Raw genomic sequence first — 25,000 nt, 5'->3', positions numbered from 1 at the left:
CAGTTCTGGCCAAAACCCATTTAGCAACCCTCCACCATGGTTTGCATGCATTCTTTCTAGCCAGGAGAGCATGCAGGGAGCATGTCCTAGTAGCAGCAACTATTAGGCATGAGCCTAAAAAGTTGATCAACTCTCACATCTGGGGGAAAGATTTTTTTCCCCAAAAGGTGATAAAAGAAAACCAAGAGCCTTATGCAGAAATAGGGCATGTCCTATAAGAGGAAATTCACCCCTGGAAAAGGACCACAACTCAAAGGCAAGAAGCCTAGGTGCCTATTAGGGACAAGAAGTCATTTCCTACCACAACTACTACAGTAGCTACTATTCCCCAGACAGTGTACACGGTTCCCCTGCGGTACGTTACCTAGTTCCCAGCTTTCAATCCCGTTTACGAACAGTCCACTTCCACGTTTCGCCACGTTGGGGCTCAGGGGAGAAGTACGAGTGGAAAGGGAAAGTGGAAGAAGTGGACCATCTAAGGGTCGAGCAAACAGAAGCAGATTGCATACGGGAGCTGGTCCTTCAAGACAACGATAAGGAGCTTCCGGTAGGGGGAAGACTCCACCACTTCAAGGATCAATGGAAGTTCAATCCTTGGGCACACAGCATAGACACGAAAGGACTAGGCTGGATATGGAGACAGATACCACCATGGTTAGAGAGGTTCTTCCAAATCACAACACCTTTCCTAGAAGAATATGTACAAGATCTCCTCCAAAATGGTATTATCCATTGTACAAAATCTATCAACTTTTAAGGATAGCTATTTTGCATGCCGAACAAAGATTTGAGCACTATTCGAACTATTCTGGACTTGTCCCCTCTGAACTAATTTATTCAGAACAATAAATGCCAGATGCTAACTATCTCACAAATACGGACCCTACTACATCTCCAAAGATCTTACCGATGCTTATTGGCATCTTTCGATAGGTCGGCACTTCTCCTATCTTAGTTTCACACTGACAAGAAAGGCCTACGTTTTCAAATTTATGCCCTTCAGGATCAGCATAGCGCCAAGGATTTTCACAAAACTTGTCAAGACCATTGTCCAACAACTCGGGAACAAACGCCTTCAGGTAATGGTATACCTCGACAATTGGTTATTGTGGGCTGCGATTAAGTTGGAGAGTGAGAGTCTTCTAGCAGCTCTGGAAGTTATGTAGTTTCTACATCCCTGAGCTTCTAGATCAACCTTGAAAAGTCGAGGTTAACTCTTACTCAACAAATCGAGTGGCTAGCTCTGCCCTGGGATTTGACGGTCACATATCCTTTCTCTACCCTCAGGCAAGTGGAATAAAATCACATGCTCAGTCAGGTGTCTGCTTCGTTCAAAGACAATCACTAGACGTCATTAGGAATGAGTCTTGGGTTCGCTACAATTTGCAGTGTTTACAAATCCCATCCTGAAAGCAAGACTCAAGGATGCCAACAGTCTAGAGAAGAAAGGCATCAAATGCTTGAAGAAATCATCATAAAAAAACCCGGTTCTACTGTGCAAACAGCTCAGAAAGTGGTCCACTACCAAGTCCAACGACATGCGTTCCCTTGAAGTTCCTTCCTCCATCAGTGAAAATTCACATAGATGCCTCGGACAAGGATTGAGGAGGTCATATACATCTGACAAGAAGATACAGGGTCAGTTCCACATCAACATTCTGGAAGCGATGGCAGTGTTTCTTTCTCTGAAGAAATTGAACCCGAAGAGGAACTCTCACATCAGATTAGTCCTTGACAGCAAGACTAGTCCACTGCATCAACAGACAGGGTTCAAGATCTCCGCAGATCAATCATGTGATTCTGACCATTTTCTCCCTATCGAGGAGAAACTGGCACCTCTCCGCAGTTCATTTAGAAGGGGTTAGCAATGTGACGGCGGATGTCCTTTCAAGATTCAAGCCTCGGGAACAGAATGGTCCCTGGACAAAAAAGTATTCTGTTTCATTCTAGAGCAAGTCCCGGAACTGCAAGTCGATCTCTTTGCGACGAGGTTCAACAAGAAGCTTCCCCGTTATGTAGCACCAAATCTAGACCAGGAAGCAGTGGGATATATGCAATGTAACTGGATTGGAACCAGTGGACTCACATTCACCTTTTCCCACTGTTCAATCTCCTCATGAAGGTTCTGAACAAACCACAAACCTTTAAGGGAACAGCTGTCCTAGTGACCCCCAATTGGGCCAAGAGCAATTGGTATTCTCTTGTTCTGTAACTCAAACCTCGTCAGGTCCCTCTGCCGACACCAATGCTGTCCCAAACCATTCAACAGGAGACTGTCTTCCCTTCCTCCTGAATAAAGAAGCCCCTTCAGCTCATGATTTTCTCGTCCTTGCTGCTAACAGAAAATATGGAGTTTAGAAGGGCAGGACTGATTTCATAGAAGAATACAAGACCTCTACTAAAGAGACAATATTTGTCTTTGTGGAAGAAAGGGGTGGAGTTTGGTACGAAATGCAAGCCCACTTCAATTACAATGGATTTCTGCTTTTTCTTTATCTCACTCCATGAACAGGTTCTGGCCTCTACAACTATTTCCTTGTGTAAAACGGCCCTAACCAGACCTATCGCTTATGCTTTTGACAGAGCTTAACAGAGAACTATTCAACAAGATCCCTAAGGCTTGTCCTACACTGAAAGCGAATGCTCCCCCAAATCCATTTCATGGTCTTTTCATAAGTCTTGCACTGAGCCTCCTCAATAGATAACAATTCTGCTTCATTGAAGGATCTTACTCAAAAATCAATCTTTTTACTAGCTATGGCTTCTGGTGCTTGAGTCAGCAAGATTGTGGCACTATCAAGGGATGATGGCCACATTAAATTCTTGGAGTCAGGAGAAGTTAATCTATATCCAGATCCAGCATTCCTGGCTAAAAACAAACTCCCCATAAAACGTTGGGTGCCTTGGAAGATCATCCCTCTAAAGGAAAATCCTTCTTTATGACATGTGGAATGCCTTAAAGCTTACCTGTCAAAGAGTGAAGCATTTAAAGGCAGTCAACTTTTAAAAGGGGAAACAACAGGATATAATCTTTCCTTGAAACAACTGAGGTCCAAACTCACCTATTTCATCATGAAGGCTGACCCGGACAGCATTTCAACGGGTTATGATCCCAGAAAAGTTTCCTCTTCCTTAAACTTCTTCCAGTATATGACCTTTGAAGGACTACAAGCCTATACTGGATTGAAGTCTTCATGAGTGTTTTTCAAATATTATTTGTGACAGCTGGAGGAGATTAAACACTTTGTCGTGGCAGCTGGTAGTGTAATTACAGCTTATTAGTGTTGTGCATGGACTCTTATGGACTGTATATTTTGGGAGACATACAGCAGACATAGTGCCAGGTAAATGTTCTTTGCATTGTGTGATAATCTTAAGTTCATTTTGAAGAGTCAAAAGGTGACATTATTTGTTCTGAAAAAAATGTTTTTGTATTATTCTATTCCCTACGATGTTCATGGGGTAAACATCTGTTGCTTTTGTGCATACATAATGCAAATATTGTTAAATTAATTTTATTACATTTATTTTCTTTTGGAAATAATAAGGTATTGTCTTTTTGCATTTCCTTCTTTGGACATAGTTTTTTTTCATAAATAACAACTGGTGTACCTTAAATATTTTAACCTCCTACTACAGATTATTGCTTAGTTAGTTGTGGTCATCCAAATATACATTCAATATAGTTTATGGGGCTGTAATGATGACTATCTTATCCTGATAAAGTTTGCAATAAACTGTCAGAGGCCACTCATTGAGTGCATCGGTTTTTCCTAATTAACTACTTTGGAAAGGGTAACATTTTAAATTTCCTTTCATCATTGAGGTGACTTAAAAGAACACTTATATGGTTAAAACTCCAATATGCCAAAACTGAGAATTTTTAATTCTCTGGTACACTTTCATTAGGACGACATGGCTTGAGCCCCCCAAAAGATGGATTTTGACGTAGGAAAAAATCTATTTTTTGGTGAGATAGCCATGTCATCCTGATGGACACGCCTGTTACTTTTCATCACCTCCCAATTCTCAGTGAGAGGCCATATTGCACACAAATGGCTACTGCTGGAATGGCGAACCAATGACAGAGTTAAAATAACACACTGAGATCGGAGTTGTAACGACGCATCCATGTATCCAATCTTATCCCATATCCTTCGAATCAAGGTTAACTCTATCCGGGGAAGGATGGACGTGGTTGTTTTAAGCAAGTCCCTGTTACATACATGATATATTTCGGGATATTCGTTCCAGGGGTCATAACCCTGAGACACCTCTACAAGTAAGATTCTCTGGTATATCACTTGCAGTAAATATCCCAAGTAGAAAGCAGCTTCAGAGGAATTTCCATCAGGATGACATGCCTATCTCACCCAAATATAGATTGTTCCTATGTCAAAATCATTTGTATATATATATATATATATATATATATATATATATATATATATATATATATATATATATATATATATATATATATATATATATATATATATATATATATATATATATATATATATATATATATATATATATATATATATATATATATATATATACACAGACACACACACACATATACAGTATATATATCCATCCATCCATATACCAAGGCACTTCCCCCAATTTTGAGGGGTAGCCGACATCAACAAAGAAACAAACCAAAAAGGGGACCTCTACTCTCTACGTTCCTCCAGCCTAACCAGGGACTCAGCCAAGTACAGCTGGTACTGCTAGGGTGCCACAGTCCAACCTCCCACATTATACACCACAGATGAGGCTTCATAATGCTGAATCCCCTACTGCTGCTACCTCCGCGGTCATCTAAGGCACCGGAGGAAGCAGCAGGGCCTACCGGAACTGCGTCACAATCGCTCGCCATTCATTCCTATTTCTAGCACGCTATCTTGCCTCACTCACATCTATCCTCCTATCACCCAGAGCTTTCTTCACACCATCCATCACCTTCTTTAGCAGACAGCCATTTTCCATTTTCTCAACATGGCCAAACTACCTCAACACATTCATATCCACTCTAGCCGCTAACTCATTTCTTACACCCATTCTCACCCTCACCACTTCGTTCCTAACCCTATCTACTCGAGATACACCAGCCTTACTCCTTAGACACTTCATCTCGAACACATTCAATTTCTGTCTCTCCATCACTTTCATTCCCTACAACTCCGATCCATACATCACAGTTGGTACAATCACTTTCTCATATAGAACTCTCTTTACATTCATGCCCAACCCTCTATTTTTTACTACTCCCTTAACTGCCCCCAACACTTTGCATCCTTCATTCACTCTCTGACGTACATCTGCTTCCACTCCACCATTTGCTGCAACAACAGACCCCAAGTACTTAAACTGATCCACCTCCTCAAGTAACTCTCCATTCAACATGACATTCAACCTTGCACCACCTTCCCTTCTCGTACATCTCATAACCTTACTCTTACCCACATTAACACTCAACTTCCTTCTCTCACACACCCTTCCAAATTCTGTCACTAGTCGGTCAAGCTTCTCTTCTGTGTCTGCTACCAGTACAGTATCATCTGCAAACAACAACTGATTTACCTCCCATTCATGATCATTCTCGCCTACTAGTTTTAATCCTTGTCCAAGCACTCGAGCCTTCACCTCTCTCACCACTCCATCAACATACAAGTTAAACAACCATGGCGACATCACACATCCCTGTCTCAGCCCCACTCTCACTGGAAACCAATCACTCACTTCATTTCCTATTCTAACACATGCTTTACTACCCTTGTAGAAACTTTTCACTGCTTGCAACAACCTTCCACCAACTCCATATAACCTCATCACATTCCACATTGCTTCCCTATCAACTCTATTATATGCTTTCTCCAGATCCATAAACGCAACATACACCTCCTTACCTTTTGCTAAATATTTCTCGCATATCTGCCTAACTGTAAAAATCTGATTCATACAACCCCTACCTCTTCTAAAACCACCCTGTACTTCCAAGAATGCATTCTCTGTTTTATCCTTAATCCTATTGATCATTACTCTACCATACACTTTTCCAACTACACTCAACAAACTAATACCTCTTGAATTACAACACTCTTGCACATCTCCCTTACCCTTATATAGTGGTACAATACATGCACAAACCCAATCTACAGGTACCATTGACAATACAAAACACATATTGAACAATCTCACCAACCATTCAAGTACAGTCACACCCCCCTCCTTCAACATCTCAGCTTTCACACCATCCATACCAGATGCTTTTCCTACTCTCGTTTCATCTAGTGCTCTCCTCACTTCCTCTATTGTAATCTCTCTCATTCTCATCTCCCATCCAGATATAATTGCAACAGCAATTATATCTGCCTCCCTATTATCCTCAACATTCAGCATACTTTCAAAATATTCTGCCCACCTCTTCCTATATGAGCATGGCTTTGAAGCGCAGTGATGTAGCTGAATTGATATTAAACTGGCGTATTAAAGTTTTCTGTTTTGCTAAAACCTCTCAAACTGAAACTGCTTTAAATCGGTATCCTTACTGCCTTGGTGAATTAACGAGTTGTATAATTTATAGATAACACATTTATGTTGAAACACCTCTGAAATATCACCTAAACAAAGAAAGGATATTTCCAAACTACACAGAATTATTAGAATCCTAAAACTTTACATACTGTAATGCAGCTTTTACAACCAATTAGGCATACTTTATTCTTAAACACAGCATATTCAAACCAACCAGACCTTCAAAATAAAAAATTGTAACTTAAATTATTGAAAGATAGCAGTTACATAAAGCAACAGCACACTGAAAGGTTAAAAGTTCATATAATTAAGTAGGCACTTATTTCTTTCTTTTACTATTCAGACAAAATTCTTTTGCACAATTCTTTTTCCGATTACACAGCCAAAATGTGGTTTGGAGGAATAAAATTGTTTCATATAGAAGATATAATTCAAAATTACCTTAATCAAATATTCATATTACTTATATCATCATTATGAGGTATAAAAGACTACTGTACTTAGGTCTAAACTACTCTATACTATTCTAAAAATTCCAAAATACTTTAGCAAAAATATGCTTCTTTTGCACAAAACTACATACAGATAAATCTTTAATAAAAAAAAGGACTACTGTACATTACATTTCTAATTAGAGAATTAAAAGAACAAAATCAACCTACAAGGAAAAATCATCCTCCTTTGCATTAACAACACTACTCTACATACTAATACATATTTATCATAAAATGAAAAACATTTTACTTTTCATTAGTAACAGAACAAATTTATCTACAACACTATGCTAAATCCTTGAATGTTCAAGATTACAATACATCATGGGAGTTGGATAAAAAAGCAAATCACTATCTACTTTAGTTGTCTAAACCAAATCATTTAAAGAAACTTCCCAATACTGTGCAAGAACTTTCTTAAAATAGCATGATTCACTTACAAAACTTTGTTTTATCAATAATAAGACTGACGAGAGGACAGCTAGAGGAATGAGACTTCGCAGTAAAACTCATCCGAACCATCATAACAGTGATAAAAGCCATCACAGCGTTGGTGACTCCTGATGAACCAGCCATCCCAGCATTTCCACAGGTTTCCTGTAAATAAATGGAGTTGAAACTTGAAAATGAGCTAAAATATGAACTTATATTTCAAAAAAAGATCTTAGTTTTGTATTAATGCCATTCATCTATCAAATTATATATTTAGTAAACCATAAACATGCATTTCAGAAAAACACAAAAATGGCTTAAATGAAGTATGCTTCCATTAATTTTTTTTTTCCATTAAATGCAAATTACTTTTAAAGAATAAGAGCACTAGGAGATTTCTGACCTTTGCTAAAGGTTAATGAAGTCGTCTATGGCCTAAGATCTATCAGTGGTGGAAAGTTTGTTAAAGTCCGTCAATTTGTTTTGACGTTATCTTTAAAATTGCAAACACCAAATCTGGATATGGAAACCGGATCCAGAACTGGATCATCTCCAAAATTTAATGAGGTCATCCATGAACTAAGATCTACATGGGGTGAAAATTTCGTTAAAATCCAACAAGTAGTTTTTCCATTATCTCTAAAATGACGAAAAATGAAAATCCAAATTTAGAATACAGATCTGGATCAGGATCATCTCCAAATATTTAATGGGGTTATCCATGACCTAAGATATTTATGTGGTGAAAATTTTGTCATAATCCGGCATATAGTTTTGATCAGCTACAAAATTTAATGGGGTCGTCTATATCCTAAGGCCTATCTTCGGTGAAAAACTACAGTACATCAAAATCCGTCAGGTAGTTTGGATGTAATACTGTCCACAGGCAAATGTCCACAAAAACAAATAAATAAACGGACTCGATCGCAATACTTCCTTGGTGGAAGTAAAAATAAAGTTTTCTTCAGGAACACTGATTGATTATTCGCATTATAGTATTACTTTTACTTTATTTTGATGGTTGCTTTTCCAGTCCCATACAGGAGGAGAACCCTACTCTCTTACAGCTCAGCTGATAACATGTAAAACTATAAGTACCATTAGTTATCACTTTAATGTATAAAAGCATTTATTCATTCATTTGTTTGTTCGTTCGTTCGTCCGTTCATTGTGATGAAATAACAAAATTACTTCCCTTCTGGGCATCGTATGTAGGGAAGATGTGATATAAAATTGGTTTAATTAGCTTTTTGGAAATTCTAAGCATACATCAAGTATAATGAAATTGTGATAACATCTTTACATAACCAAAACCTGAATTATATGCAGATGGTTTCATGATTTAGCAGTCTTTTTATATCACAGAAAAGAGATAGGTTAAAATTTGTCGTAATTTTTTACATAGTCCAATCAATAGGTCGTTTTACGGTCGAATATATGCAATATTCATATTTATTTACTTATTCATTTACAAATAAAGTAGGCTTGTATATATTTTATGATTTTCTTTGACATATATAATTAAGGCAGTAGCAGTAATTCCCAGATTACTCACTAGTGTCTTCTGGCACTGTATTCAGTTTGTTTTGATATGGCCCATGATTAAAGTTATCTTTTTCATGTTTCATTTAACATTCCTTTAGTATATTACTTCAGTTTTGTGAGTATCATTTATTTCCTTAATCATGTCATCCTAAGGTGAAAAATAAAAGCAAGATAATCTCAGCTGCTTGTTTTAATGTTAGCCACGTTTTGCATTGATGGTAGGCCTACAGCCCGTAGAATTTGGTATAATTTTGCTTTATTTTCTGCATATGGAAACTTCTTGCGATACAACGAACTCGGTGGTAATGACATACCTTCCCCCTTATTAGTAAGTGGCTACTTTCCTCTTTGTAAGGGTAGATAAGACTCCTTAGCTATGGTAAGCAGCTCTTCTGGGACACTCCTGTCTTTTGGGTAGTGCCAGAGCCTCTTATACCTTGGCCTTCCACTGTCTTGGATTAAAGTTCTCTTGCTCGAGGGTACACTCGGGCACACGGTTTAATCTTATTTCTTTCTCTCCTGCCATTTTTTTTATTTTATAGTTTATATACGATAGATCTAATTTGATGTTGTTACTGATCTTATTAAATTTTATTTTGATTGTTTATAACAGTACTTCTCTTCTAGTTTATTTCTTTCCTTGTTTTCTTTCCTTACTCGGCTATTTTTCCCTGTTGGAGTCCTTGGGCTTATAGCATCTTGCTTTGCTCAGAGTTTATGCTTCAACTGAAAAAGATTACAATTTAACCATAAAAGAAACCCTTTCTGGTACAATCCAGGAACATAAGTGGTGGACTACCCTTAAATCTTCACTTTTTGGTGTAAATGCAACAGTTCCTCCTTTACTTAGACCAGATGGCTCTGTCAACCAATGTCCAAAAGAAAAGGAAAGCCCTTTAGGCAGATGTGTTTGAAAGCAAGCAGAGTAATGAGAAATTTAAAGTTCCTCATTCCTGTTTTTCTGAGGCTAAACTAACTAGTTTAGCTTTTTGATCTCATGAAAATAAAGCTCTTGATGGACCGTGATGCTTATGGAGGTGTGGACTCAAATGTTATTTTTCCTTTGGTTTTTATAAAGACTGAAGATTTCTTACCTCCAAAGTTATCTGTTATTTTGCACAAGTTAGCAAGAAGATGAGCTTTTAGCACTTGTTGGTTTATTGGTAATACTGCTCCACTTTGTAAATGTGTTTGTGGTAGCTCATGTCCAACTGACCACCGCCCAATTTCCATAACTCCCATATTACCTAAGGTTTTTAAACGTTTTTTGGCAAAACGTCTTAATGGGTTTGCTGAAGGTAATCATCTGTTCCCTAGTTTGCAATTTGGTTTTAGTAAAGGCCTTGATGCATGTGATTCCCTTCTTACAATATCCAATGCTGTGCAAAATCCCTTGATTGGGGTCAGGAAGTTCATATGATTGGCCTTGATTTTAGTGCTGCCTTTGACCGTGTTAATCACGAGGCTCTTGTTTTCAAACTCAAACAGTTGGGAGTGGGTAGGTCGTTTCTGAACACCCCAATGGTGGTCTCGAAGGCGGCAGAGAGAGTTAGACCAGGAAAGGAAAAAATCTTGCCTACCTAGGGCCAAGAAAGATAGCCTACACAGTATCCTATCTAAGAATGGAGACGAAGCATACTTCAGCTGGCATGGGACTAGACAGGGATGGGAACAAGGTTCCACAGCAAATAAGTACAATAACAGGTACAAGGGTAAGGGAAAAAGGGGTGGTGATGGGAGTGATGGGAGACTCAAAAATTGGTGAGGCGGCATGACAGGAAGGCCCAAATGCGACATTAGAACAGGTATAGTGTTCCAAGGGGTCTGCAGTGATAAGGCACAGAGGACAAGCCCTCGCAACTAGGCACAACCTACCAAAGACTAAGAAGGAAGCCTAAGAATGGTTAAAGGGGCACAAAGGGGTCTACCTGTCAGCATTAGAACAGGGGGTAAAGCGTTCCAATGGGTAAACATAAGTACACACAGGGAATAAGTTTCCAAGACCTGTGCTACCTCGTCACAGATATAGGCTAAGTGGAAAGTGAAAACAGTCACCCTAGGACAACTGAAAACTATCCAACTACCAGAAGGACCTTCAAGACTGCAGCTCCCCACCGTGACAAGTCGACCGCAAGGAAGGAGTGACTGCCTCACCAAACCAGAAAAGTTATGTGATAGAAGGGGATGGTACATAAGTGAAAATTTATCTGGCATGGCCGATGGCTAGGGTAGTGAGCTAGCCTAAATCAATACTGATAAAAACCACACAAGAAGTACCAAAAAGGGGAGGTGGCATACCTGTAAACATACCACAATGTAAAAAAAAAGAATGTAAAACATATTCCAACAATAATATGACTAAATAACTAAGCTTTTACATGCAATTTGGTAACAAGGTGTAATGGCACCGATCGCATGCCGGCAACAAAACAATAAAAGCATATAAATCTAAAATATATATGGAGTGGGGACGCGAAATTCTCCAAAAACGCAAAAAAGAGGGTACTCCACTTAGTCGATGAGGAAGAAGCCGAAGCATCCATGATCGAAAATAGCTCAAAAGGCTATGAAAAATAGGCAGAAACCCCCAAACCGTAAGTCAAAGATGATGCTGCAAAGAGGGAATAGATCAACAGGAAACGTGTTAGTTGTAGCACAATGAGAACGGGAGTTGTAATGGCTCACTTGCCCACGTATCGTTCCCTCTACCTTTTCCTTCGAGACAAGGTTAACTCTATTCGGGGAAGGATAGCCATGGCTTGTTATTAACATGTCCTTGATTTATACACGATATCTCTTGGGATAGTCGCTCCAGGGGTCAGAACACTGTTGATACCTCTAAGGTAAAATTTCTCTGGTATATCACTCGCAGAAATATCCTAAGTAAGAGCTGCCAATGAAGAACTTTCATCAGGATGACATGACTCGAGCCCAAAAATATAAAATGTATATATAAATATATATATATATATATATATATATATATATATATATATATATATATATATATATATATATATACCAAGGCACTTTCCCCAATTTTGGGGGGTAATTGACATTAAAAAAATAACAAAAAAGGGGACCTCTCCCCTCTATGTTACTCGCAGCCTGACAAGGGACTCAACCGAGTTCGGCTGGTACTGCTCTCTTGGGGAAAGCAGCATCCTGGGTTCTCTGCATAGCTGTCCTCAAACCACTGCAGGTAAACCATGTTTCCTTGTGTTCCTAGTATTAAGTTAATACTGTCACGTCCCCATACCCTGACGAGGTGGTATTGGGAGAGTCCTAGTCTACAAGTTTCTATCTAAAGAACTTCAGATCAACTTCATAGGATGAGTCACACTTCGTTATGCCTTCACACAGTTTGCGTAGGCCGCAGTCCTTGCGTAGCAAGGTTCTAGCGAGATGCAGGAACTCCTTATTTCTTGGGTGCTGACACACTCAAATAACGAGCCCCCGGGCAAAGCCAAAAAGCCAGTACTGGCTTGGACGTCCACCCTTCGTAATGGGTGAGTCACCCCTATTAAATAGCGTGGTTTGTATGTCAGTTACGGAACAAATGACAAATTCGTATATAATTTGTATTTTTTCTAACAATACAAACCTGAGCTATTTAATCAAACTTGCCCTCCAAACAAAGTGAGGTCAAGGACAGATGTGTGTGTGTGTGTGTGGGGGGGGGGGGTTAGCAAGCTACCCTCCCCTACCCCCGCTAACTAGCGGTGTGGGTAGTAAACCCTTGTTAAATTTTAATGGCTCGTCATTTCAGCTACGCCGAAAGTAATACCCCTATTAAATAGCGTGGTTTGTATGTCAGTTACGGAACAAATGAAATAAATATGCATGATGTTTGAATACAAAAATGTGCAAGGCATTACTTATTCATAAAAACGGTTTACTTTGGATCAAAGTTATATTTTGTGTAAAACAAAATATGGATATTAACCTCACATTAAACTTTAAGAAAGGAAAGATTGTCTATATGCCATGTACCCATCCAGTTATAATTGTAGCTTTCACATACTTCTTTGAAAGTAATAAATACATTAAAAAGAAAGTTGTGTTTACCATATATCCTCACGAGTATTTCAGTATTAAAATTTGTTTATCCACCTTCATCTAACAAGGCAACTGAAACATCAATTCATCTGTGAGATTCTTGTATACTTTTCCTTAGTCAGCATCCACAGAGTGCCTCCATAATTACTTAAATATCAACCAAATTTGTTTAATATAGATTATATGTTGTCAATAGTACCAGTGGACAGGGTTTTAGCATGTATTGTTCCACTATACAAAGGTAAGGAAGATGTGTATGAATGTTGTAATTCAAGGGGTATTAGTTTGTTGAGTGTGATTGGAAAATGATATTTTCATAATAAAATAAATTTTTGAATATACTTACCCGCTGGTTATATAAAAGAGCTGAAGTCCCCTGACGCCCTGGCAGAAATTCAAATCTCGCGCTATCGAAGATACGGCAGGTGTACCAACCGCACCCTAGCGGTAGCTCAGGTGGAACAACACACCATCTCCAGTTCTTCCATGCCTCATAGCCATACCATAGGTAGTCTCTAGAGGGGAGGAGGGTGGGTGTTAAATTTATATAACCAGCAGGTAAGTATATTCAAAAATTTATTTTATTATGAAAATATCATTTTTAAATATAAACTTACCCGCTGGTTATATAAAAGAGCTGATTGACACCCCTTGGTGGCGGGTCAGAGACAGCTACATATAGAAAATTCACTTAAGGCTTACATACAATAAACTTAAGCGGTTCTCACCTGATAAGGAAGCTGACAGCAATGATACTCTGCCTCATTTCGTCCGCTATCCTTAAGAGATCCAGTAATCCACTCGGGCTGAAAATCTCTAGGAGCTGTCAAACGGTACAACCACCTATAACATGACATAACCTCAACCAATACCCTTGTTCCGGGTGCACTCAAGGAACAAATTGACCACCTAACCAAATCAAAGATTGCGGAAGACTGACGACCAATCTCCACAAACAACCATAACAAACGAGTTCCAAGAGATAGAAAAGGGGTATTAGGAAAAAGGGAACGTAGTGGTAGATCATTCACCTACTAACGCATTTGCCGCTATAAAAGGACCCAACCTAAAAAAGTCCTCATAGCGAGTCTGAATATTTCTCAAATAATGGGATGCAAAAACAGACTTACTTCTCCAAAATGTTGTATCCATCAGACTTTGCAGAGAACGGTTCTGTTTAAAGGCCACTGAAGTCACTACTGCTCTGACTTCATGTGTCTTGACTTTGAGAAGCCTCTGATCCGACTCATCACACTGAACATGAGCTTCTCGAATCAACAATCTAATGAAAAAAGACAAGGCATTCTTAGATATGGGCATCGAGGGTTTCCGAACTGCACACCAGAGAGCGTCTGAGTTACCCCTCAGATTCTTAGTCCTGTCCACATAAAGCCGTAGCGCTCTAACTGGACAGAGTACCCTTTCTAATTCACCGCCAGCCAAATCAGAAAGGTTAGAAATCTCGAAGGCTTTGGGCCATGGCCAAAAAGGGTTTTCATTCTTGGCCAGAAACCCCAGTTGCAAAGAACAAATGGCTTTTCCATTCCGAAAACCAATGTTCCTGCTTAAAGCGTGTACCTCACTAACTCTTTTAGCAGTGGCAAGGGTAACCAGAAAAAGTGTTTTCAAGGTTAAATCCTTAAATGAAACCGAGTGTAAAGGCTCAAATCTGTCACTCATGAGAAATTTAAGGACAACATCCAAATTCCAGGCAAGGGGAGCTGTTTGAATCTTCTTGGTCGTATCAAAAGACCTAAGCAAATCTTGTAGATCCTAAAAACCGTTGCCAACATACTCTTGTAACCTTTAATAGTAGAAGACGAGAAGTTATGTTTAAATTTAAGGTCCAAGAAAAAATCTGCTATTTGGGTAAGAGAGGTACTGGAAGAGGAAATCGCGTTAGTCCTCCACCACTCCCTGAATAACTCCCACTTGGACTGATACACCTTGATGGTTGAAGACCTCCTTGCCCTCGCAATTGCCTTGGCTGCCTTCTTCGAAAATCCTCTAGCTCTAGCGAGTTTTTCGATAAGTCTGAAGGCAGTCAGACGTAGAGCTCGGAGGTTTAGATGATTTCGGGCCAAGTGAGGTTGTCTGAGAAGATCGGGTCTTATGGGAAGGCTTCTCGGGAAATCCACCATCCATTCCAGTACCTCTGGAAACCAACTCCTTGATGGCCAGAACGGAGATATCAGTGTCATTCTGGTCTCTTCGTGGGAAATGAACTTCTGAATCACTTTGTAAAGAATCTTGAACGGAGGGAAAGCATAAACCTCCATGTGTGACTAGTTCATCAGAAAGGCGTCTATGTGCAAGGCTTCAGGATCCGGAACCGGAGAGCAGTAACACTCCAACCTTTTGGTCTTTGCGGTGGCAAAGAGATCCACGAGAGGTCGACCCCATAACCGCCACACTCTCTTGCAGATGTCCGGGTGCAGAATCCACTCTGTGGAGAGAACCTGACCTTCCCTGCTGAGTCTGTCTGCGCTCACATTGTTGACCCCCTGGATGAATCGAGTCAAAAGAGTCACCTTCCTTTCCTCTGCCCAAACGAGAAGCAGTCTTGCAATCTCGTACAGAGGCCAAGAGTGGGTCCCGCCTTGTTTCACAATATAGGCCAGAGCTGTTGTGCTGTCCGCATTGACTTGGACCACTTTGCCCCTGATCTGCTTCTCGAAGCCTATGAGAGACAGATGAATATCTAAAAGCTCCTTTTGATTGATGTGGAGAGATGATTGCTCCACCGTCCAAGTGCCCGAAAGCTCCTTCTTCTCTAGAGTGGCTCCCCACCCCGAGTTGGAGGCGTCAGAACACAACACGAGGTCTGGGCTCTTCTGAAGTAAAGACAAGCCTTCTTTCAGTCTGGTCTCATTGTACCACCATTGAAGATGAGACTTGATGGAAACAGAGATGGGAATGCAATCCCTGTCGAGGTTGTCCCCTTTCTTCCAATGGCGATTGAGATGAAACTGAAGAGGACGCAAGTGCAACCTCCCCAGGGTCACGAACTTCTCTAATGATGAGAGAGTCCCCAGAAGGCTCATCCAATCTCTTACGGAGCAAAGATCTCTCTTCAGGGACGTTTGGACTTTTAGGAGGGCTGCCTGGATTCTCACCGACGACGGAAAAGCCCAAAACTCCAACTGTGAATCTCCATCCCCAAATAAAGAATCTCCAGGGATGGAGTCAGTTGCGATTTTTTCGAGCTCACCAGGAGACCCAGTTCTCTGGAGAGATCCAAAGTCATCTTGAGGTCCTTCAAACAACAATCGGCTGAGGAGGCTCTTATCAGCCAATCGTCCAGATATAGAGAGGCCCTGATTCTCCTCGAATGCAGCATGCTTGCCACATTCAGCATGATCTTGGTAAACAATAGAGGAGCTGTGTAGAGTCCGAAACAAAGAGCCCTGAACTGGAAGACCTTGTTTCCGTCCATGAACCTCAGATAACGTCTGCAGCTGGGATGAATCGAAAGGTGGAAATAGGCGTCCTGAAGATCTATAGAGACCATCCAATCGTCCTTCCTCACAGCCGCCAGAACTGTTTTCCGAGTCTCCATAGTGAACGTCGAATTTTGGACGTAACCATTTAGCACCCTTACGTCCAAAACCGGTCTCCACTCCCCAGAACTCTTGGGTACTAGGAAAAGGCGGTTGTAAAACCCCAGACGAAACATCCTGCACTTCCTCTATTGCTTGCTTCTCTAATAAAAGAGACGTCTGAAGGCGCATGTCTTGCTACTTGGGTCCCTCTCTGTATTTGGGCGAAAGATCCACCGGATCTGTGACTAAAGGAGGATTTGCCAGGAAGGGGATCTTGTAACCCTCCTTTAACACTTGGACGGACCAGGGGTCCGCTCCATTCCTCTCCCAAGCCTCCCAGAAGTGAGTCAACCTCGCACCCACTGCTGTCTGAAGGAAAGGGCAGTCAGACTTTACCTCGGCCAGACTTGCCCCCTCTGCCTCTAGGCTTCCTTCCTTCTGGTTTGAAAGAGCTTCTTCCAGAGGACTTCCCACGAAAGGACTGAGGTCGAAAACCAGAAGAGGATTCCTTAGGCTTACGAGAGGAAAACGACAACGGCAAAACTTTCCTTGTCGTATTAGTAACCAAGTCATGCGTGGCCTTCTGCGTGAGGGCAGTAGCCACTTCGCCTACCAACTCTTGCGGAAATAAGGTATTAGCCAAAGGTGCGAAAAGAAGGCCCGTTTTCTGGTAGGGAGACACTCCTGCAGAGAGAAAAGAGCACATCGTGGCCCTTTTCTTGAGGATTCCAGCCGTGAACAAGGCAGCAAGCTCGTTGGAGCCATCCCTCACACCTTTTTCCAAGCAGGACATCAAATGAACCAGTCCACTAGTGTCCGTTTCCGTCATATCTGAGACCCTCTTACTCAAAGCCCCCAGAGCCCAGTCTAAGAAATTAAACACCTCGAAGGCCCTGAACAGACCTTTAAGCAAATGGTCGAACTCTGGAATGGACCACCAAATTTTTGTTTTCCTTAAGGCAAGACGACGAGAAGCATCTACCAAACTTGAAAAATCCCCTTGGGCAGACGAAGGAAAACTCAAGCCCAACACTTCACCAGTCTCGTACCACACACTAGATTTAGAAGCTAACCTAGCGGGTGGAAAGGCAAAGGCCGTCTTGCCAAAAGATTTCTTAGAGTCCAACCAGGAACCCATTAATTTCAAGGCCCATTTAGAGGATCGAGAAAGAACCATCTTGGTCTAAACTGGAACTTTGGTAGCTTTACCTAAGATGAACTCAGAAGGCGGAGAATGAGGGGCCACAGGAGTAAACTGATCCGGGAAAATTCCAGTAAGAATCAACATAAACTTACGAAGATCCACAGCATGTTGATAATGCTTCTCCTCCTCATTCTCAGAGACTTCCTCAATAGGATCATCCTCATCCGACTTTTCCTCAAGTTCGTCTTCTGGCAGTGCAGCAACTGCTGCAGCCTGAACCGAAGGAACCAAGTCTGGATGGGACTGCCTGTCAAACCCAACATCTGCATCCACCTGACGGGGAGAAGTCGAAGTAGATTGACGCGAAACATGGACGGGTAGACGATCTTCTTCAACTAACAACTGCCTAGACCGCTTAGGATCCGACTGCTGTTGACCAGATTGCCGCTTGGACTCAGAAGGCAACTGCCGAAGATCGCTGAGTGGACGCGTAGAGTCCGAACACTGTTGACGCGAACGATCAAAGCTGTCAAGATGTCGACGCTGCGAATCGATGTTTTGACGCGACGCGTCCACAAGTTGTTGACGCGGGCGATCCACTACTTCAAAACATTGACGCGTCTCATCCACTTGTCGACGCCGATGTTCATCCACACGACCAGAAAGCGAAAACCGGTCAACCAAACCTCTCTGACGCGACTCATCAAAATCAACCTGGCATTAGACACTATGAATGGGAGACCGCCTAAGCGATAACTCGTCAAGACCAGAGACCATCGAACGCCTGTGCGATAACTGGTATGACACATGACGCCCAGACATACCGCCAACACCTGGTTGATAAGAATCCATCAACGACGAGAGTTGTTCCTTCATAGTCACAAGCATAGACCATTTAGGATCAACAGAACTCCCTATAGGAATATTCAAACCAACGTCACCACGTATTTCGGGAGAAGAAAGCCAATCTGAAGGAAGAGGGAGTGCATGAATAATAACAAGGTCTGAATCGGAAGGAATCATATCCACACGAACACGGTGATCTGGACGTTTAGCCGGAGTGCAAGCGATGGGAGAACGGAAACGTTCCGGTGAGCCCCACGAACTACATCCTGGCTGCACAGGCGATACCTGATGCTGTGAAACATTATGCGTCCGTTTAAGCGGTCTTGACGCGTGACGCCAGATCTCACTCCCCGACCCTTCATCGGAAGACGGGGATAACGCATGAACCTCACCTTTCCTACAATGAGGGTGAACGACCTGAGCTACGGCAACAGGAACGTTCGAGGGGACGTCTGCACGATTGATGACGCTTCTCGTTCCCTTAAGCTGTTCGACATTACTTCTCCCATGGGTTCGAGAGCTCGAAAGAGGTCTTAGGCTAGGTGAACGACAAGATCGTGCAGACGCACCCTCCGCAACACTAAACACATTAGCAACACTTGTCACAATACCGAGAGAGTCACGACTTTTCGGTACACCAACATCAGACACTGAAACACTTTCCACAGTTCCGACAGGATCACAGTTTTTCAATACCTTTTACTCGGAAAAAAATCGTATTTCTATCGGCTGCTAAGGACTCAATTTTCTCACCAAGAGTCAAAATAGCAGTAAACATGTCTTTCATAGTAGGTTCCTGATCTACCACCACGGGGGAAGGAATAGGATTAGGAACATTAACATTAGGTAAGGCTCTATCCACAGATCGTGAAGAACTACGCCTAACTCTATCTCTCTCTAGTCTCCTAACATAACGATCGTATGTTACAAAATCATCATCAGTTAAAGAAAGACACTCATTACATCTATCATCAAATGAACAAAATTTACCCCTACATTTCACACAAATATTATGAGGATCAATAGATCCTTTAGGAAGTCGAGTACGACACCCTTCACTAACACACCTACGCTGAGCAGGGGAGGAGTCGGCCATTTTGAATGGTAACGTGAAAGACCGACGAGCAAAAAGTAAGGGAAATATCAATAAAGATAATCTCAAACAAAAAGATTTCAAGACTAGAAACAAGTGAAAACAATTAACGATAGCTTAAACTCAGAAAAGAACGTTGTACATCACCAAACAACTTCCCAAGAGAGTAAAACCACAAGAGCGAAGTTCTATATGTCAGCCAGCTATGACGGCAGAGAAGAACTGGAGATGGTGTGTTGTTCCACCTGAGCTACCGCTAGGGTGCGGTTGGTACACCTGCCGTATCTTCGATAGCGCGAGATTTGAATTTCTGCCAGGGCGTCAGGGGACTTCAGCTCTTTTATATAACCAGCGGGTAAGTTTTATATTTAAAAATGTAAGGTAGATTGCTAATTAATATGATTAAGGCAATCATGGAAGTACAGGGTGGTTTTAGATGAGGTAGGGATGCATGGATAAGATTTTTACAGTTACGCAGATATGCAAGAAATATTTAGCAAAAGGTAAGGTGGTGTATATTGCATTTATGGATCTGGAGAATGCTTATGAGAGAGTTGATAGGGAAGCAATGTGGAATGTGAGGAGGTATATGGAATTGGTGGATAACTGTTGCAAGCAGTAGAGAGTTTACTGTATACATATGCAGTAAAGCATGGGTAAGACATGGAATGAAGTGAATGAGTGGTTTCCAGTGAGTGGGACTGAGACAGGGATGTGTGATGCCACCATAGTGAACTCTTGAGTGCTTGGTCAAGGATTGAAACTGATAGATGAGAGTGATCATGAGTTTGTGGATGATACGGTATTGACTGCAGACTCGGGGGCGAAGCTGGGTTGATTAGTGACAGAGTTTGGAAGGGTTTATGAGAGAAGGAAGTTGAGAGCTAAGCGGTAAGAATAAAGTTATGAGATACACAAGAAGGGAGGTTGGTGTTAGGTTGAATGTCATGTTGTATGGAGAGTTATTTGATTAAGTAGGTCAGTTTAAGCACTTGGGGCCTTTTGTTGCTGCAGAGAGTGAATGAAGGATGTAAAGTGTTAGGGGCAGTAAAGGGAGGGGTAAAGAATAGAGGGTTAGGAATGAATGTTAAGAGTTCTGTATGAGAAAGTGATTATACCAACTGTGATGTATGGATTGGAGTTGAGGGGAATGAAAGTGAGACAGAAATTGAATGTGGGCAAGATGAAGTGTCTGAGGAGTATGGGTTGTGTATTTTGATTAAATACAGTTAGGAACGAAGTAGTGAGGGTAAGAACCAGTGTAAGAAATTATTTAGCAGCTAGAGAGGCTATGAATGCATTGAGGTGGTTTGGCCATGTAGACAGAATGGAAAATGGCCATCTACTGAAGAAGGTGATGAACGCAAGAGTTGATGGGAGAAGTAAAAGAGGAAGGTCAAAGTTTGGTACGCAAGAGTTGATGGGAGAAGTAAAAGAGGAAGGTCAAAGTCTGGCACGCAAGAGTTGATGGGAGAAGTAAAAGAGGAAGGTCAAGGTTTGGAATGCAAGAGTTGATGGGAGAAGTAAAAGAGGAAGGTCAAGGTTTGGGCTGATAGATGGAGTGGAGAAAGCTCTAGATGATGGGAGGATAGATGTGAGAGGCAAAAGTGTGCGCTAGAAATAGGAATGAATGGCAAGCAATTGTGACAGTTCTAATAGGCCCTGTTGCTTCCTCCAGTCTCCTTGGTGACCACTGAGGTAGCAGCAGTAGGGTGATTCAGCATATGAAGCTTTATTTGTGGTGGATAATGGGGAGGGTGGGCTGTGGCACCCTAGCAGTACCGGCCAAACTCAGATGAATCCCTCATTAAGATGGGAGGAGCTAAGAGGTTTAGAGTTTCCCTTTTGTTCTTTTTTTATGTAAGATCCCACCCAAAATGGAGAAAGTGTCTTAACTAAATCCTTATAAAAAAACTTTCATGCAAATTACAAAATACATTCTTTCAAAGGATGAATGAAATTTCTTTATTGTATGACGTACCTAAACAATTTTCTTCATCAGAAGAGTCCAAACACTGAGGTATTCCATCGCAGCGAAGTCTCTCATCAACACAGTACAGGTCATGGCACTGCCACTTTCCAGGTCCACATTCTATAAATGATAATGACCACATATATCAAACTGTGTCACTGTAGTCAAAATACTAAATGTACTTAAATACAGTGAATATCCTGATGCATGAATTAGGTTTATGTATAATTCCACTTATGTTTTGGTACCACAAAATCTAATTAGGTCAAAAGTTTAAACATGTATTCCACTTTGATTACTAATAAATTAATATATAAATATCAAAATTTTAAAAATAAAATTATTTTACTACGCTGTACTTATTTTCAATTCCTTATCCATCAAGTGAAGTATTGTAATAATATGGTGGTTCATGACAATACTACCAGGTGGATAACCATACCATTCATCTTTCAGTCTCAAAGCAAAACTGACCTCCTGACCTCACTAGGCTGTGGGGAGGAGGAGGGCCATTTACATGAATGCCAGGGGAGTATAGAAAAAGTAATATTATTAAGATTCTGTTCATTTTTGTGAAACTACCCTTGCATTCATATTGCTGACTGTCACACTGAAGAGGTGGGATAGTGAAGGAAAATTTAAACAATTAAAAGAATTAACTAACTGAGCCATAATAAACTCACCTTTACTGGAAATTAGTAAGTCCGTAAACTAAGAAAGAGATTGCAAATCTCGAATGGAATGAAGAAAACTAAACACTCTCGAGGAGCTTGAAGCTTGAAAATTCCCTTCAGAAGAAATCTACACAAAACTTATTGAATAAAATTATATCATTTTATTACCCGTCATCCTGGAACTTTCCTTAGAAAAAATGAAATAAATCCCAACTTTCAAAACTTAATTAAAAAGAAAACTTTAATTTAACTACATCACCCGCATCCACCAAAGAACCCAATGACCACATATTCAAACAAACCAAACTTCCTTTAAATAATGCTTAGACGAAATAGACAATGCTTTTTCCAATGAAAAATCCCTAAAAGAAAACAATGCTATTGTCGTGTCCAAATATAGAATCCTTTGAGAGAGATCAAGAAGACTTCTTCATATTGACCAGGAGTCCTAACCTAATAAGTAACTTCAAGAAACCGAAGTTTTTGAACCTGAATCTTTTCCAAAGATTCTTTTAAATTATCATATCGTCCAGGGACATAAAAATTCTATTGCCCAAAATCCTCAGCCATTTGGAATTAGGACCCATAATCCTGGTGAATATTTGTTGAGCTGTCCTGAAACCAGAACATGGATGTCTGAACAGGTAATTCACTGATCCATTTCATTTATTCAGGAGGAACAGGAATGTAAGAATAAGTATGTTAAGTCTAATGACAACATCCAATCTCCTTTAATCACTGCCCTTTAGACTGTTGAAGGTGTTTCCATGGAGAACTTGGTGAGAACTGTTCAGTACACCTTTTTAAAATGGGAGATATTTAATACTGACTTCTACCTGCAACCCGCAATGCCTTGAGCACTAGGAACAACGAGATGGGAGGTTGGCACTATGTTGAATGGCATGTTGAATGGAGAAGTACTTAAGAAAGTAGATAAATTTAAGTAATTGGGGTCTGTTTTGCTGCAAATGGTGGAGTGGAATCTGATGTACTAAGTGAGAAAATGAAGGATCTAAAGTTTTAGGGGCAGTGAAGTGAGTGGTACAGAATAGAGGGTTAAGAATGAATGTAAAGAGAGTTCTGTAAGAGAAAGTGACTGTACCATCTGTGATATATGGATGGGAGTTGTGGGGAATGAAAATGACAGAGAGACAGAAATTGAATGCGTTTGGGATGAAGTGTCTGAGGAGTATGGCTGGTGTATCTTAGTTAGATAGGGTTAGGAACAAAGTGGTGAGGATGAGACCAGGAGTACAAAATTATTTAGCACCTAGAGTAGATATGAATGTGTTGAGGTGGTTTGGCCATGTAGAGAGAATGAAAAATGGCTGTCGGCTGAAAAAGGTGATAAATGCAAGAGTTGATGGAAGAAGTACAAGAGGAAGGGCAGGGTTTGGGTGGTTGGATGGAGTGAAAAAAGCTCTAGGTGATAGGAGGATAGATGTGGGTAGAAAAAGAACATGCTAGAAATAGGAATGACTGGCAAGTGATAGTGATGCAGTTCTGATAGGCCCTGTTGCTTCACCCAGTCGCCTTAGTGACTGCTAAGGTAGCAGCAGTAGGGGGATTTAGCATATAAATTTTCATTTGTGGTGGATAATGGAGGAGGCTAGGCTGTGGCACCCTAGCAGTACCAACCAAACTTTGTTGAATCCCTCGTCAGGCTGGTAGGAGTGAAGAGGAGAAAAGTCCCCTTTTGTTCTTTTTTATGTCGGCTAACTGCCAAAATCGGAGGAACTGCCTAGCTAGATACATAGAATAGTTTTCACTTCAAACAAACCCCGTGCAGTGTAATTTTACCTTTTGCTTTAATACTTAGATAGGAGCAAGTACTAACCTGCTCTACATTTAATTTCATCAGAATAATCTTCACAGTCTACTTCACCATCACATAACTGATCTTTATCAATGCAGTATCCATCATCACACTGCCACTGCCCAAGTCCACAAGCTGCAATATTATAAAATCAGCATTACTACTATTGAACATATTTAACAAATTCATCCATAACACTCAAATGAAATCTATAGCTATATGGGTTTGCATAAATGATTTTAATCTAATTATAAAGATCTATTAGAGAAATAGAATTTAAGCTATTTCAAATAAGAATACCAAAAATAAATAAATAAACTTTAACCACTAAAAATTAAAAATTTTGAAATTCACATATTTAAGATGTACCACACAGTATAAATTTATGGAACAGAATAAACAAGCTGAATTTATTTTGAAGGGCAAAAGATGAATTAAAACTTGCTCCATTGTCATCTACATGATATAATATGGAACTTGTGAAGGTGTACCAAAAATTTATTGATAGTATGTGCAATGGAAATATGGTGCTCCTTGTCCTCTCAGAATCCTTTCATTATCCAATAAAATCCTACACCAACATGTATAAGGTTATACTGGAGATGTTAGGCTAGAACTGCCTCTGGGTGGGAGCCAAAGAAATTTTCAGCCATTTCTATTAGGTTCATGCTAATGGTTAGCTTTCTGAATAGTTTTCAAAAAACCTTAGATTATGAAATCAGTGCATTAACCCTTTTACCCCCAGGCTATTTGGAAATTTCCAACCCTTAAACCCCAGGGGTTATTTTTTTTCAAGTACATTTTGCAGTATATTTTTTTTTTAATTGCTCTAACTTCCTT

General features: G+C 40.5%; 2 protein-coding genes across 8 annotated transcripts in view; both read right to left on the bottom strand.

Moving 5' to 3' along the window:
* The window catches only part of LOC137632320 (uncharacterized), a 243,832-nt gene that overhangs the window by 153,264 nt on the left and 65,568 nt on the right, over positions 1-25,000 (bottom strand). The gene's annotated exons all lie outside the window — the stretch shown is intronic.
* Positions 7,369-25,000, bottom strand: part of LOC137632324 (very low-density lipoprotein receptor-like) — a 35,085-nt gene continuing 17,453 nt past the window's right edge. Inside the window, exons 7-9 of the mRNA XM_068364248.1 lie at positions 24,182-24,295; positions 21,680-21,790; positions 7,369-7,634 (exon numbers count right to left, since the gene is read on the bottom strand). Coding sequence (XP_068220349.1) covers positions 7,519-7,634; positions 21,680-21,790; positions 24,182-24,295 — 341 coding nt within the window. The 3' untranslated portion in view covers positions 7,369-7,518. The remainder of the gene's footprint in view (positions 7,635-21,679; positions 21,791-24,181; positions 24,296-25,000) is intronic.

This window comes from Palaemon carinicauda, chromosome 41 (assembly GCF_036898095.1).
Source record: "Palaemon carinicauda isolate YSFRI2023 chromosome 41, ASM3689809v2, whole genome shotgun sequence".
Classification (NCBI taxonomy): Eukaryota; Metazoa; Arthropoda; class Malacostraca; order Decapoda; family Palaemonidae; genus Palaemon; species Palaemon carinicauda.
The sequence above is the reverse complement of the archived record's forward strand: the minus strand, read 5'-3'. Positions and strand labels throughout refer to the sequence as shown.